Source organism: Pristiophorus japonicus, chromosome 23 (genome assembly GCF_044704955.1).
Source record: "Pristiophorus japonicus isolate sPriJap1 chromosome 23, sPriJap1.hap1, whole genome shotgun sequence".
Classification (NCBI taxonomy): domain Eukaryota; kingdom Metazoa; phylum Chordata; class Chondrichthyes; family Pristiophoridae; genus Pristiophorus; species Pristiophorus japonicus.
In genome coordinates this window covers 51,888,672-51,905,316 of record NC_091999.1, presented here as the reverse complement: position 1 = coordinate 51,905,316, position 16,645 = coordinate 51,888,672, and the positions used below count along the sequence as shown (strand labels likewise).

Sequence of the window (16,645 nt, the reverse complement as noted above, 5' to 3'; positions counted from 1 at the left end):
CGCCGCACCTCCACCACGATTTCCTGCCACATCTCTTCACCAAACATTCACTGAACCTCCATCACGATCACCCACCAAATCTCAGGCATGCTCCCTCATCACTCCTCTGCCCCGATCACTCGTCACAAGTCCAGCGCATCCTTCCATGTTCCTCTGCTGTACCAGTGCCCTGCCGATGCTCCTGCTCACGCTCCAAATGGCAATCTGGGCCCTGATGATGTCACCCAGTCGTCTACCTCGAAGCCGTCACACATTTGTGTCAGCTCACACTGAAGCTGCAGTGGCTCGCTCCTGCTCTTTTTATAGCCCCAACCTGTGGAGATGTTCTCTCGCAGGTTGGGGTGGCCCATGATGTGATACATGGGTTAGATACAGTGTAGAGCTCCCGCTACTCTACTCTGCCACATTAAATACTCTCAGGTGAAGTACAGCACGGTTTAAACAGAGAGTAAATCTCTCTACACAGTCCCATTAAACAGTCCCAGGGCAGGTACAGCATGGGTTATATCCAGAATAAAGCTCCCTCAACATTGTCGCAACAAGCAGACGAGGGCTGGTACAGCACATATGGAGTACATGTCCCACAAACACTCCAGGGCAGGAACAGCACGGGATACTTACAGAGTAATTTCTCCCTCTACACTGTTCCAATAAAAAAATCCCAGGGCAGGGAGAGCACAACTATTTTGTTGTTGATCTGTAAATCAAGTGCTCCCTGATTAAAGCTGGGGCGGGAGGGTGGGGGGGTACTATAACCAACAAAATAAACCAATTAAACTTTGGACAGTAAACTTAAATCAAATTAAAATTTGGTTGCTGGGGGTGATGATGCACTCCAGTCACTCCGGCTGAGGAGCTCCTCCCGGAGTCACAGTGCACATTTCCTCCTCCAAGGGGTATAACGGATATGAGTAGGTACACAGTAAGGATCCCAATACACTGTCCCATCAAACTCTCTCAGGGCAGGTACAACATGGATTAAATACAGACCAAAGCTTCCGCTATACAGCTCCCAGGGCAAGTACAGTACAGGTTAGACACAGAGTACATCTCCCTCTAACGTCCCAGGCATTCCAGGGCAGATACAGCATTTATTAGATATTGAGGAGATCTCCCTCTATAATGTTCAACCAGACATTCCCAGTGCAGGTACAACACAGGTTAGATACAGAGGAAAGTTCCCTCTACACTGATCTATCAAACACTCCCATCACAGGTACAGCATGGGTTAGATACAGAGTAAAACTCCCTCTACACTGTCCATCAAACACTCCTTGGGCACGTACAGCACTGGGTACAAACAGAGTAACATTCCCTCTACACTGTCCCAGAAAACATTCCCAGGGCAAGTACACAAATGATAGATACAGAGTAAATTCCCTCTACACTGTCCTATCAGCCACTCCACGGCAGGTACAGAAAGGGTTATAATGCAAAGTAAATATCCCTGTACATTGTCCCATTAACCATTCCCAGGGTAGATAAAGCACAGGTTAGATACAGAGTAAATCTCCCTCTACACTTTCCCATCAAACACACCCAGGGCAGGAACAACACGGGTTACATGTTGAGTAAAAATCACTCTACACTGTCCCGTCAAACACTCTGAGCGAAGATACAGCACAGAGTAGATACAGAGAAAAATGTGCTCTACACTATCCCATCAAAAACTGCCAGGGCAGGTACAGCAGGGGTTAGACAGAAATGTTTAGGCTGGATGTTCCAGAATTGAGGCCTGGGCAACAGAAGGCACAGCCACAAAAACCACCAATGATTGAACAATTATAATCAGGGATACTCAGAAAGACTGATATCTCATGGGCGGGAGCGGCGGGGAGGTGGGGATGTTGTGGGGGCAGTGTGAGTGGGAATTTTGAAATCAAGGCGTTGCTTCACTGGAAGCCAATGTAGGTCAGCGAGCACGGGGGTGATGGGTGAGCTGGACTTGGTGCGAGTTAGGACATGGGCAGCCGAGTTTTGGATCAACACTAGTTTATGTAGGTCAGAATGTGGGAGGAGTGCATTGGAATAGTCAAGTCCAGAAGTAAAAAAAGGCATGGATGAGGGCTTCAGCAGTGGATGAGCTGAGGCATGAGCGGTGATGGGCGATTTTGCAGAGGTGGAAATAGGCATTGTTAATTATTTTGTGGATATGTGGTCAAAAACTTATTTCAGGGTTAAGTATGTCACCAAGGTTGCGAACAGTCTGGTTCAGGCTCAGACAGAAGTTGGGGAGAGGGATGGAGTCGGTCACTCGGGAACGGAGCTTGTGGTAATGATGATTACAAATATCAGAATATTTCACAGGCTATCACGTGCAAAATGTGTGGATGAGTTTTTAATATTCAATTGGTTTCAAAAACAGGTTAACTGATCTAGAAATTAACGGACTTCAAATCTTATGCAAGACAGTTCAATAAAGGGGTGGTTCAAAAGATTTCAGCTGAGTTTAAAGTGAGACACTGCAGTTAAGTCTACTACAACCACAACTCATGTATGCAAATGGAACAAGTTTTGGGGTTTGATATGCTAGAAAGCGAACTAGGTGAGAAGTGATATAAGTTAGATTAAGAAAAAGCCCTAAAAGGGAACAGTCCATAACAGAACATCAATTAATCTCCTCTGATCATGGAGGAATCAAATATTCAACAAACTGTATTTGAAACAAAGATAATTTATTCAACATTTATAGAGGGTATTAATCTTCAGCTTTACAATCTATATTAACGACTTGGAAAAAGGGACTGAGTGTGACATAGCCAAGTTTGCTGATGATACAAAGATCAAAGGAAAAGCAATGTGTGAGGAGGACTGAACAAATCTGCAAAAGGACATAGACAGGCTAAGTGAGTGAGCAAAAATTTGGCAGATGGACTCTAATGTGGGAAAGTGTGAGGTCATGCACTTTGGCAGAAAAAAATGGCGAAAGATTGCAAAGTACTGCAGTACAGCAGGACCTGGGGATACCTGTGCATGAAATGCAACAGGATAGTATGCAAGTACAGCAAGTGATCAGGAAGGCCAATGGTATCTTGGCCTTTATTGCAAAAGGAATAGGGTATAAAAGCAGGAAAATCTTGCTACAGCTATATGTGAGGCCACACCTGGAATACTGCGTGTAGTTTTGGTTTCCATATTTATGAAAGGGTATACTTGCTTTGGAGGCAGCTCAGAGAAGGTTCACTCGGTTGATTCTGGGCATGAGGGGTTTGACTTATGAGGAACGATTAAGTAGGTTCGGCCTCTACTGACTGGAATTCAGAAGAATGAAAGGTGATCTTATCAAAACGTATAAGATTATGAGGGGGCTTGATAAGGTGGATGCAGAGAGGATGTTTCCACTGATAATGGGGAGTCTAGAATTAGAGTGCATGATCTTAGAATAAGGGGCTGCCCATTTAAAAGAGAGATGAGGATCAATTTCTTCTCTGAGGGTTGTAAATCTATGGACTTCACTGCCTCAGAGAGCTGTGGAAGTTGGGCCATTGAATAAATTTAAGACAGAAATAGACAGTTTCTTAAACGATATGGGAATATGGGGGCATGGGGAGCGGGCGGGGAAGTGGAGCTGAGTCCATGATCAGATCAGCCATGATCTTATTGAATGGCGGAGCAGGCTCGAGGGGCCGTATGGCCGATTCCTGTTGCTATTTCTTATGTTCTTATGTTCAGGTATAGAGGTTATTAAGATAACCAGAAACAAACAAGAGCTGCCAGAATGAACATGGTTCAGTGCCCAATGCAATCACAGTACATCGTGTTCTAGTCACAAATGCAATCTTTCTCCTCAACCTATTTAAAACTGAGATGAGGAGGAATTTCTTCTCTCAGAGGGTTGTAAATCTCTGGAATTCTCTGCACCAGAGAGCAGTGGAGGCTGGGTCATTGAATATATTTAAGGTGGAGATAGCCAGATTTTTGAGCGATAAGGGAGTAAAGGGTTCTGGGGAGTGGGCAGGGAATGGAGCTGAGCCTATGATCAGACCAGCCAGACCTTATTGAATGGGGAGCAGGCCCGGGGGTCTGGGGGGCCCACTCCTGCTCCTATTTCTCATGGTCATATGTACCCAGCATGCCCCGGGGGGAGAATGTGCCGCACCCAGACTACAGGAGCTCAGTGCGCAGGCGCGGGCCCTGGCTGTGTTTGGAGCATGCACGGTGCGTGTAATGGCGGAGGAGACACGTTTTGTACAGGCTCCGAAGAAGTGTCCTTTTCAGCGGGACGGAGCAGAGTAATGGACCAGCAGGGAGCCGGGGAGGCTTCATAAACAATCGGTGCTCGCCGCAAGCCCGGAATAATAACCGGAATATCGGCCGTTGCAGCTTTGGGGCTTTCTCCCGGTCACAGGCCCAGGTTAACGGCGGCCATCTTGGTGCAGGAAGGCATGTTCACGCCGCCAATTTAATTTACTGAGCAGTACAGCGCATGTGTGGCCATCTTGGTGCAGGAACAAAGTTAATGATGTCAGTGTCTGGAACTGAACTCAGCCAGAGTCAGTACCTTCAGGGGAGGGGAACGAGTGAGTGTAGAACTGAACCCAGTCAGTCAGTACCTTCAAGGGAGAGGAACCAGTGACAGTAGAACTAAACCCAGCCAGAGTCAGCATCTTCAGTGGTGGAGGGACGGAAAGGACCCAGTGATTATAGAAATGACCCTAACCAGAGACCGCACCATCAGGGGAGCAGATGTAGGGGAACCAGTGAGTGCGGAACTGAGCACAGCCAGACTCAGCATCTTCAGGGGAAGTGGGGAACCAGTGAGTGTCGACCTGAACCCAGCCACAGTCAGAACATTCAGGGGAGGAGCGGGATGGGAACCAGTGACTACAGAACTGAACCCAACCAGAATTGGTGGTGAAAACTGGGAGTGGAGGAGAAACAGGCTAGAAATGTGTGTTTATTTGGATTTCAGCGCTGCAGGAGGGACAATGTGTGGGACAGGGATTTACAGCTTTGGAAGAACAAGAGAGGAAAGAATGTTCAATGGAAACTAGATGTGTCTATCCTGAATTTGTGTCTTGTACTGACAGTGATGAGTTTTGTTATCTCCTTTTACAGCGTATTGGAAGTGGAGATTTTCAGACAGGAAACACAAACCAAACATCGTGTCAAGATCTGATGGAGTCAATCGATTCATCAGGACACGAATATCATTGGCCTTTGAAAGTGGAAGGAGAAATGTTTGTCTGTTCTGACTGTGCGAAAAGATTTCAAATATCTGTGTGACTGGAAAAGCACCGTGTTCCAGTGCACTGCCTGTGGAAAGAGCTTTAACCAGTTACACAGCCTGAAGAAACATTGCACCATTCACAGCGGGGAGAAACTGTAAACGTGTTGTGTGTGTGGGCGAGGCTTCAACTGATCGTCCAACCTGGAGAGTCACAAGGATACCCGCACCATGGAGAAACCGTGGAAATGTGTGGACTGTGGGAAGGGATTCAGATCACCATCTGTCCTGGAAATTCATCAACACAGTCACACTGGGGAGAGGCCATTCACCTGCCCTGAGTGTGGGAAGCGATTCACTCAGTCATCCGACCTGCTGAAACACCAGCGAGTTCACACTGGGGAGAGGCCATTCACCTGCTCGGAGTGTGGGAAGGGATTCACTGCATCATCTGACCTGCTGAAACACCAGCGAGTTCACACTGGGGAGAGGCCGTTCACCTGCTCAGAGTGTGGGAAGGGATTCACTTGTTCATCCAACCTGCTGAAACACCAGCGAGTTCACACTGGGGAGAGGCCGTTCACCTGCTCAGAGTGTGGGAAGGGATTCACTTGTTCATCCAACCTGCTGACACACCAGCGAGTTCACACTGGGGTGAGGCCGTTCACCTGCTCGGAGTGTGGGAAGGGATTCACTCAGCCATCCATCCTGCTGACACACCAGCGAATTCACACTGGGAAGAGGCCGTTCACTTGCTCTGAGTGTGGGAAGGGATTCACTCAGTCATCCCACCTGCAGTCACACCAGCGAGTGCACACTGAGGAGAGGCCGTTCACCTGCTCGGAGTGTGGGAAGGGATTCACTTGTTCATCCAACCTGCTGGCACACCAGCGAGTTCACACTGGGGAGAGGCCGTTCACCTGCTATGAGTGTGGGAAGGGATTCACTTGTTCATCCCACCTGCTGACACACCAGGGAGTTCACACTGGGGAGAGGCCATTCACATGCTCTGAATGTGGGAAGGGATTCACACAGTCATCCAACATGCTGACACACCAGCGAGTACACACTGGAGAGAGGCCGTTCACCTGCTCGGAGTGTGGGAAGGGATTCGCTCAGGCATCCCACCTGCTGACACACCAGCGAGTACACACTGGGGAGAGGCCGTTCACCTGCTTGGAGTGCGGGAAGGGATTCACTCAGTCATCCACCCTGCTGAAACACCAGCGAGTTCACAAGTGACTGCAGGAGTTGGATTCTGCTGTTATTGAGGCTGTTAATCACATCCTGACTGAACCATGTTCATTCTGACAGTTGTGGTTTGTCTCTGTTGATGTTAATAACCCTGTAACTGGGCTGGACTTTAATATTCTGGATATATTGCTGATTGTGTTCTCGGGGCTGCAGTGTCCATTTAAGAAACACTGTTGGTTATCTTTCCCCTTAATTCAGCAATTCTCAACAGAAATTTAGTTTGCAATAAAATTATGAACTTTTACTTTAATCCTAAATTGATCTTTGGTACAAAATCTAGAATAGTGTGTGAAAGTTTCCACTGAATAAAATCTCCAATTGGAATGAGCTTGCTGACAATTCTTAATGCCTTGCTCATTACACACAGTGGCCCCTCCATATCCACCAGAAAGAAGGGGAATGGGAATTGCTGGGGAATCAGTGTACCCAAATGTTGTCCTTGCCATCTGGGTGTGTCAATCCTCTCGGCACGAGAATGGAGACAAGTCCAGACCAAAACTGTGCGCAGTAGCCCAGGTGTGGTCTTACAGTTTTAGAGGACTTCCTTACTTTTAGACTCCATCCCCTTTGCAATAAAGGCCAGCTGTACCTGCATGCAAACATTTTGAGTTTCATGTACAAGAATCCCCAGATCTCTCTGTATAACAGCATTTTATAATCGTCCACATCTAAATAATAATTTGCTTTTTTTTTCCTACCAAATGAAATCACCTGATATTTTACCACATTATAGTCCATCTGCCAGATTTTTGCCCACTCACTGAGCCTATCTATACCCCTTTGTAGATTCTTTGCGTCCTCCTCACAACTTGCTTTCTCACCTATCTTTGTACCATCGGCAAATTTGGCTAGGTTACACTCGGTCCCTTCATCCAAGTCATTAATATAAATTGTAATTAGTTGAGGCCCCAGTACTTATCACTGCGGCATCCCACTAGTTACTGTTTGCCAACCTGAAAATGACCCATTTATCCGGACTCCCTGTTTTCTGTTAGTTCAACAATCCTCTATCCATGCTGATATATTACACCCAACCCCGTGAGCTCTTAGCATGTGCAGTAATATTTTGTGTGGCACCTTATTGAATGCTTTCTGGAAATCAAAATATACAACATCAAGTGATTCTCCCTTATCCACTCTGCTCGTTACATCCTCAAACAACTACAGCAAATTTGTCAAACATGATTTCCCTTTCATAAAACCATGCTAACTCTGCCGAACTGCAGTATGGTTTTCTAAATGTCCTGCTAGTACTTCCTTAATGATGAACTCGAGTATTTTCCAACTGACAGATGGTAAGCTAACTGATGTATAGTTTCCCGCTCTCTGTCTCCCTCCTTACTTGAATGGGTGTGTTACATTTGCAGTTTTCCAGTCCACTGGGACCTCTCCAGAATTCAGTGAATTTTGGTGGATTACAACCAATGCATGCACTATCTCTGCAACTAATTATTTTAAGACTTGAGGATGCATGCCATCAGGTCCAGAGGACTTGTCCACCTTTAGTCACATTAGTTTGATTAGCACTTTATCTGTAGTGATAGTGATTGTTTTAAGTCATCCCCCCCAACTCCCCCTCCGCAATAGCTCCTTGGTTAGCAACTGTTGGGATGTTTTTAGTGTCCTCTACCGTGAAGCCTAATACAAAATATTCGTTCAAAATCTCTGCCGTTTCCGTGTTTCCCATTAGTAATTCTCCAATGTCATCCTCTAAGCGAGCAATGTTTACTTTAGATAGTCGTTTCCTTTTTATATCCCTGTAGAAGCTTACTGTCTGTTTTTATATTTCTTGCGAGTTTGCTCTCATCTGCTATCTTCTCTGTCTTTTTCATTTTTTAGTCGTCCTTTGCAGGTTTCTAAAAATATCCCAATCCTCTGGCCTTCCACTGTCCTTCACAACATTATCTGCCATTTTTTCCAATTTGATACCATCCTTTACTTCCATGACGACACTTGTTGCACACGTGATTGACCAGGACACGAGAAGTGTGGTTGCTCCACAACAACAGGGTTTCATCTGTTTCAACAGAAACAACTACACTGTGTTATTTCCTGAAATAATCCCCGCTGTCTGGCCTGAATGAATCCATGTCACTACCAAATGCTGCAATGTTTCCTCCACCCCACAGAGTTCCATCTGTTTAAAGCCACGACAGAAATGTCCCATTTCCTCCTGGAGTTTGAGGGACATCAGCTTTAACAATGGGACAGAGTTTCAACCAATGAGCGAGATCCAGACCCAGCCCAGCCCACTGGGGGCTGCAAGCTCCACCTCTCGTACACTGTGATTGGTTGGAGGATCCACCGCCTGCCTGGTTCTCCAGCCCTGCCCCCACTCTCCCTATTGGTCGGGAGCTGCCGTCAATCAGCCGGGCAGTGTGAGCTGAGCATGCACAGTGGGTGAGTCAGCAGGTGAGAGACAGGCGGAGGGAGGGAGCGGGTTAATAAAGAACACGCTTATTTGTACTGCCAAAATGGCCGCCACGCCGCACCATTTGTCTATGATTGGTCCCTTGGAGGATAAGCCACACCCTGAGATTTCACTGGAATGTGTAACTGGAACCACCCATCCCAAGGTCTCACTGACTTTGCAAATTGTAACTCAATCCACTTTGAATTCCTGAAGCGACAGAGGACAGAGCACCCCATAAGATAGCAAGGGCCAGCCAAAGTACCTTGCCCCCATCCCAGTGCATGCCTCCCCCAGCCGAAGTGCATTACCCCAGTGCATGCCTCCCCCAGTCAAAGTGCATTACCCTAGTTCCAGTACATGCCTCCACCAGCCGAAGTGCTTTACCCCAGTGCATGCCTCCCCCAGTCAAAGTGCATTACCCTAGTTCCAGTACATGCCTCCACCAGCCGAAGTGCATTACCCCAGTTCCAGTACATGCCTCCCCCAGCAGAACGGCTTTACCCCAGTCCCAATACATGCCTCCCCCAGCCGAAGTGCTTTACCCCAGTCCCAATACGTGCCTCCCCCAGCCGAAGTGCTTTACCCCAGTCCCAAGATATGACTCCCCCAGCTGAATGCCTTACACCAGTCCCAGTGCATGCCTCCCCCAGCAGAAGTGCCCGACACTAGTCCCATTGCATTGCTCCTCCCGCCGAAGTGTCTTACCACCGTCCAAGTATATGCCTCCCACAGCCAAAGGGCCTTACCCCAGTACCAGTATAAGCCTCCCCCAGCTGAAGTGCCTTACCCCAGTCCTAGTAAATGCCTCCCCCAGGCAAAGTGCCATAGCCCAGTCAGAGTGCATGCCTCCCCCAGCCGAAGTGCCTTACCCCAGTCAGAGTGCATGCCTCCCCCAGCCGAAGTGCCTTACCCCAGTCAGAGTGCAGGCCTCCCCCAGCCAAAGTGCCTTACCCTAGTCCCATTGCATTTCTACCTCATCCGAAGTGAGTGTCTTACCACCGTCCGAATATATGCCTCCCCCAGCCAAAGTGCCTTACCAAAGTTCAAGTGCATGCCTCCCCCAGCCGAAGTGCCTTACCCCAGCCGAAGTGCCTTACACCAGTCCCAGTGCATGCCTCCCACAGCCGAAGTTCCTTTTCCCAGTCCCAGTGCAGACCTCACCCACTCAAAGTGCCTTACCCCAGTCCCAGTGCATGCCTCCCCCAGCCGAAGTGCCTTTCCCCAGTCAGAGTGCATGCCTCCCCCTGCCGAAGTGGCTTAATCCAGTCCCATTGCATTTCTCCCTCATCCGAATTGTCTGACCACCGTCCCAATATATGCCGCCCACTGCCGAAGTGCCTTACCTCAGTACCAGTATAAGCGTTCCCCAGCCAAAGTGCCTTACCTCGGTCCCAGTGCAAGCCTCTCCCAACTGAAGACACATACTCCCCAGTCCCAGTATATGCCTCCCCCAGCTGAAGTGCCTTAACCCAGTCTGATTACATGCCTCCCCCAGCCGAAGTGCCTTACCCAAGTCCCAATATATGCTCCCCCAGCCGAAGTGCCTTACCCCAGTCAGACTGCATGCCTCCCCCAGCTGAAGTGCCTTACACCAGTCCCAGTGAATGCCTCCCCCAGCCGAATTGCCTTACCCCAGTCCCTCTGTATCCCTCCCCAGATGACGTGCCTTATCCCAGTCAAAGTGCATGCCTCCCCCATTTGAAATGCCTAACCGCAGTCCCAGTGTATGCCTCCACCAGTTGAAGTGCCTTAATCCAGTTCGAGTGCACACCTCTGCCAGCCGAAGTCCCTTACACCCGTGCCAGTGCAATCCTCTCCCAGCCAAAGTACCTTGTCCCAGTCCCAGTATATGCCTCCAACAACCGAAGTGCCTTAAACCAGGCGCAGTTTATGCCTATCCCAGCCGAAGTGCTTTACCACAGTCCCAGTGCACATCTCCCCCAGCCGAAGTGCCTTGTCACAGTGAGTGCATGCCTCCAACAGCCAAAGTATTTTACCCCAGTCGCTGTGCATGCCTTGCCCAGCCAAAGTGCCTTACCCTAGTCCCGGTGCATGCCTCCCCCAACCGTAGTGCCTTATCCCAGTCCCAGTGTATCCCTCCCCCAGTTGAAGTGCCTTATCCCAGTCCCAGTGTATCCCTCCCCCAGTTGAAGCGCCTTACCCCGGTCCAGTGTATCCCTGCCCCAGTTGAAGTGCCTTACCCCAGTCTCAGTATATGCCTCCCCCAGCCGAAGTGCCTTAACCCAGTCGCAGTACATGCGTCCCCCAGCCGAAGCGCCTCATCAAAGTTCAAGTGCATGCCTTCCCCAGCTGTGGTGCCTTACCCCAGTCACAGTATGTGCCTCCCCCAGCCGAAGTGCCTGACCCCAGTCCCATTGCATGCCTCCCCCAGCCAAAGTGCCTTACCCCAGTCCCAATGTATCCATCCACCAGATGAAGTGCCTTACTGCAGTCCCAGTGCATGCCTCTCCCAGTTGAAATGCCTAACCGCAGTCCCAGTGTATGCCTCCACCAGTTGAAGTGCCTTACTCCAGTCCGAGTGCACACCTCTGCCAGCCGAAGTCCATTACATGCCTCTCCCAGCCAAAATGCCTTGTCCCACTCCCAGTATGTGCCTCCAGCAACCAAAGTGCCTAAAAGCAGTCGCAGTTTATGCCTATCCCAGCCAAAGTTCCTTACCCCAGTCCCAGTGCATGCCTCCCCCAGCCGAAGTGCCTTGCCACAGTGTGAGTGCATGCCACCCCCAGTCAAAGTATTTTACCCCCAGTCCCAGTGAATGCCTCCCCAAGCCAAAATGCCTTACCCCATCCCAGTGCATGCCTCCCCCAGCCGAAGTACCCTACCCCATTCCCAGTATATTCTCCACCAGCCAAAGTGCCTTACCCTAGTCCCAGTGCATGCCTCCCCCAACCGTAGTGCCTTACCCCAATCCCAGTGTATCCCTCCCCCAGTTGAAGTGCCTTAGCCCAGTCCCAGTTTATGCCTCCCCCATTTGAGGTGTCTTATTCCAGACCCAGTGTAGCCCTCCCACAGTTGAAGTGCCTTTCCTCCAGTCCCAGGGAATCCAACCCCCAGTTGAAGTGCCTTACCCCAGTCCCAGTGTATCCCTCCACCAGTTGAAGTGTCTTACTCCAGTCCCAGTGTTAGCATCCCCCAGTTGAAGTGCCTTACCCCAGTGCCAGTGTATCCCTCCCTCAGTTGAAGTGCCTTACCCCACTGCCAGTGTATCTCTCCCTCAGTTGAAGTACCTTACCTCAGTCCCAGTGTACCCCTCCCTCTGTTGAAGTGCCTTACCCCAGTCCCAGTGTCTGCCTCCCCCAGTTGAAGTACTTGTTCCTGTCCCAATCTATCCCTCCCCCAGTTGAAGTGCCTTACCCCAGTCCCATTATATGCGTCCCCCAGCCGTAGTACCTTACCCCAGTCCCAGGGTATCCCTCCCCAGCTGAAGTGCCTTAGCCCAGTCCCGGTGTAAGTCTCCCGCAGTTGAAGTGCCTTATTCCAGACCCAGTGTATCCCTCCCACAGTTGAAGTGCCTTTCCTCCTGTCACAGTGTATCGCTCCCCAGCTGAAGTTTCTTACTCCAGTGCCAGTTTATCCCTCCCCCAGTTGAAGTGCCTTACCGCAGTGCAAGTTTATCCCTCCCCCAGTTGAAGTGCCTTACCGCAGTGCAAGTTTATCCCTCCCCCAGTTGAAGTGCCTTACCCCAGTCCCAGTATATGCCTCCCCCAGTTGAAGTGCCTTACCCCAGTCCCAGTGCATGCCTCCTCAGCCAAAGTGCCCTACCCCAATCCCAGTATATGCCTCCCCCAGCTGTGGTGGCTGAACAGTCCAATATGAGAGCCACTGACTTGTCACAGATGGGACAGATAGTTGTTGAGGGAACGGGTAGGTGGGACTGGTTTGTGCACGCTCTTTCTGCTGCCTGCACTTGATATCTGCATGCTCTCGGCGTTGAGACTCGAGGTGTTCAGAGAATTACTATCTCCTAAGCCTCATCATCATCATCATAGACAATCCCTCGAAATTGAGGAAGAAATGCTTCCACTCTAAAAGTGAGTTCTCAGGTGATTGTACAGTGCAATATGGGAATTATAGTCACTGTCACTGGTGGGACAGACAGTCGTTGATGGAAAGTCTGGGTGAGGAGTCTGCTTTGCCAGATGCTCCTTCCGCTACCTTCGCTTGTTTTCTGCATGCTCTCGGCGATGAGACTCGAGGTGTTCAGCGCTCTCCTGGATGCTCTTCCTTCGCTTATGGTGGACTTTGGCCAGGGATTCCAAGGTGCCTAATATCCTACTGACGATCCCAACCACTAACCCCAATCCTAACAAATAACCACAACCACTAAACCCTAAACCCGCGCCCAAACCCAGTCCCGAATCAAAGGTTGTTCACAGGGATCAGTGGAGGAGCTAAAGACCCGATAATGGAAGTACTTAAACAATTATCTTGATGCAAGAAATTCTGCAAGCTATGTTAGTAACAAGAAATTATATCAACAAAACTATTAAATCAGGAAAGACAGTTAAAAAGATCACACATTTCAAAGACGATTACATATAGTAACCACATTCAAAAAGCGTTAAACAATGTACAAAATAATAGATTTCCAGTCTTAAGCAACATAGTTCTTTCAATGGTTGCTTGAAAGGAATGTCATATGAGTGTAATGTGAAACATTCCGGTACAGTTTCTGACACCCACAAGCCGTATACTCAAAGAGTACAACCTTGGGATTTGATATCATAAAAGATCAACTGGGGGAGAAGTGAAATAATCTACATTAAGAAAAGACTTCAAAATGGAACAGTCGGTAACAGAACATTAATTAGTTATTATTATGAAGAAATCAAACATTCGACACACTGTGTTTGAACCAAGCTGATTTATTCAATATTTATAGCAACATAGAAACATTGAAAATAGGTGCAGGAGTAGGCCATTCGGACCTACGAGCCTGCAATGAGTACATGGCTGAACATACAACTTCAGTACCCGCTTCCTGCTTTCTCACCATACCCCTTGATCCCCCTAGTAGTAAGGACTACATCTAATTCCTCTTTGAATATATTTAGTGAATTGGCCTCAACAACTTTCTGTAGTAGAGAATTCCACAGGTTCACCACTCTCTGGGTGAAGAGGTTTATCCTCATCTCGGTCCTAAATGGCTTACCCTTATCCTCAAACTGTGACCCCTGGTTCTGGACTTCCCCAACATTAATAAGAACATAATAACAAAAGAACATAAGAATTAGGAACAGGAGTGGGCCATCTAGCCCCTCGAGCCTGCTCTGCCACCCAACAAGATCACGGCTGATCTGGCCGTGGACTCAGCTCCACTTACGCGCCCGCTCCCCATAACCCTTAATTCCCTGACTGGTTAAAAATCTATCGATCTGTGATTTGAATATATTCAATGAGCTAGCCTCAACTGCTTCCTTGGGCAGAGAATTTCACAGATTCACAACTCTCTGGGAGAACAAATTCCTTTTCAACTCGGTTTAAAATTGGCTCCCCCGTATTTTGAGGCTGTGCCCCCTAGTTCTAGTCTCCCCGACCAGTGGAAACAACCTCTCTGCCTCTATCCTGTATATCCCCTTCATTATTTTAAATGTTTCTATAAGATCACCACTCATCCTTCTGAACTCCAACGAGTAAAGACCCAGTCTACTCAATCTATCATCATAAGGTAACCCCCTCTTCTCCGGAATCAGCATCGTGAATCGTCTCTGTACCCCTTCCAAAGTACTCCTTAAGAAAGGTGACCAAAACTGCACTCAGTACTCCAGGTGCGGCCTCACCAATACCCTGTACAGTTGCAGCAGGACCTCCCTGCTTTTGTACTCCATCCCTCTCGCAATGAGGGCCAACATTCCATTCGCCTTCCTGATTACCTGCTGCACCTGCAAACCAACTTTTGGGGATTCATGCACGAGGACGAGGCCGCGTGGCCTAATGGAAAGGCGTCTAACTGCGATTGTATCTGCGATATTATCAGATGATCGCAGGTTCGAGTCCTACCGTGGTCAGTTAATTCGCTGCGTGAACTGTCATGTTCTTTATCCAAAAAGAGTTTCATGCACGAGGACCCCCAGGTCCCTCTGCACTGCAGCATGTTGTAATTTCTCCCCATTCAAATTAAATTCACTTTTACTGTTTTTTGTCCCAAGGTGGAAGAACTCACATTTTCCGACATTGTATTTCATCTGCCAAACCTTAGCCCATTCGCTTAACCTATCTAAATCTCTTTGCAGCCTCTCTGTGTCCTCACACAACCCGCTTTCCTACTAATCTTTGTGTCATCTGCAAATTTTGTTACACTACACTCTGTCCCTTCTTCCAAGTCATCTATGTATATTGTAAACAGTTGTGGTCCCAGCACTGATCCCTGTGGCACACCACTAACCACCGATTTCCAACCCGAAAAGGACCCATTTAACCCGACTCTCTGCTTTCTGTTAGCCAGCCAATTCTCGATCCATGCTAATACATTTCCTCTGACTCCGCGTACATTTATCTTCTGCAGTAACCTTTTGTATGGCACCTTATTGCATGCCTTTTGGAAATCTAAATACACCACATCCATCGGTACAACTCTATCCATCATGCTCTTTATATCCTCAAAGAATTCCAATAAATTAGTTACACATCATTTCCCCTTCATGAATCCATCTTGTGTCTGCTTAATTGCACTATCCCTATATAAATGTCCCGCTATTTCTTCCTTAATGATAGCTTCAAGCATTTTCCCCACTACAGATGTTAAACGAACCGGCCTATAGTTACCTGCTTTTTGTCAGCCCCCTTTTTTAAACAGAGGCGTTACAGTAGCTGATTTCCAATCCGATGGCACCTCCCCAGAATCCAGAGAATTTTGGTAGATTATAACGAAAGCATTTGCTATAACTTCCGCCATCTCTTTTAATACCCTGGGATGCATTTCATCAGGACCAGGGGACTTATCTACCGTGAGTCCCATTAGCCTGCCCAGAACTACCCCACTAGTGAAAGTGATTATCTCAAGGTCCTCCCTTCCCACATTCCCGTGACCAGCAATTTTTGGCATGGTTTTTGTGTCTTCCACTGTGAAGACCGAAGCAAATTAATTGTTTAAGGTCTCAGCCATTTCAACATTTCTCATTATTAAATCCCCTTTCTCATCTTCTGAGGGACCAACATTTACTTTAGTGACTCTTTTCCATTTTATATATCTGTAAAAGCTTTTACTATCTGTTTTTATGTTTTGCACAAGTTTACATTCGTAATCTATCTTCCCCTTCTTTATTGCTTTCTTAGTCATTCTTTGCTGTCGTTTAAAATTTTCCCAATCTTCTAGTTTCCCACTAACCTTGGCCACCTTATACGCATTGGTTTTTAATTTGATACTCTCCTTTATTTCCTTGGTTATCCCCGGCTGGTTATCCCTTCCCTTACCACCCTTCTTTTTCACTGGAATATATTTTTGTTGAGCACTATGAAAGATCTCCTTAAAAGTCCTCCACTGTTCCTCAATTGTGCCACCGTTTAGTCTGTGTTCCCAGTCTACTTTAGCCAACTCTGCCCTCATCCCAATGTAGTTCCCTTTGTTTAAGCATAGTACGCTCGTTTGAGACACGACTTCCTCACCCTCAATCTGTATTACAAAATCAACCATACTGTGATCACTCATTCCGAGAGGATCTTTTACTAGGAGATCTTTTATTATTCCTGTCTCATTACACAGGACCAGATCTAAGATAGCTTGCTCCCTTGTAGGTTCTGTAACATACTGTTCTAAGAAACAATCCAGTATGCGTTCTATGAATTCCTCC

At 47.9% G+C, this 16,645-nt stretch overlaps 1 protein-coding gene and 1 non-coding gene across 2 annotated transcripts in view; both read left to right on the top strand.

Annotated features, from left to right (window-relative positions):
- Nucleotides 1–6,716, top strand: part of LOC139235539 (zinc finger protein 850-like) — a 102,277-nt gene extending 95,561 nt beyond the window's left edge. The window contains exon 5 of the mRNA XM_070866599.1: nt 5,398–6,716. Within this exon, the coding sequence (XP_070722700.1) occupies nt 5,398–6,409 (1,012 nt within the window). The 3' untranslated portion in view covers nt 6,410–6,716. The remainder of the gene's footprint in view (nt 1–5,397) is intronic.
- An 8,059-nt stretch (nt 6,717–14,775) lies between these two features.
- On the top strand, nt 14,776–14,863 carry trnar-gcg (transfer RNA arginine (anticodon GCG)). Its single transcript is given in 2 exon segments — nt 14,776–14,811; nt 14,828–14,863. It is a non-coding gene; the product is annotated as a tRNA-Arg (tRNA).
- The last annotated feature ends 1,782 nt before the right edge of the window (nt 14,864–16,645 follow it).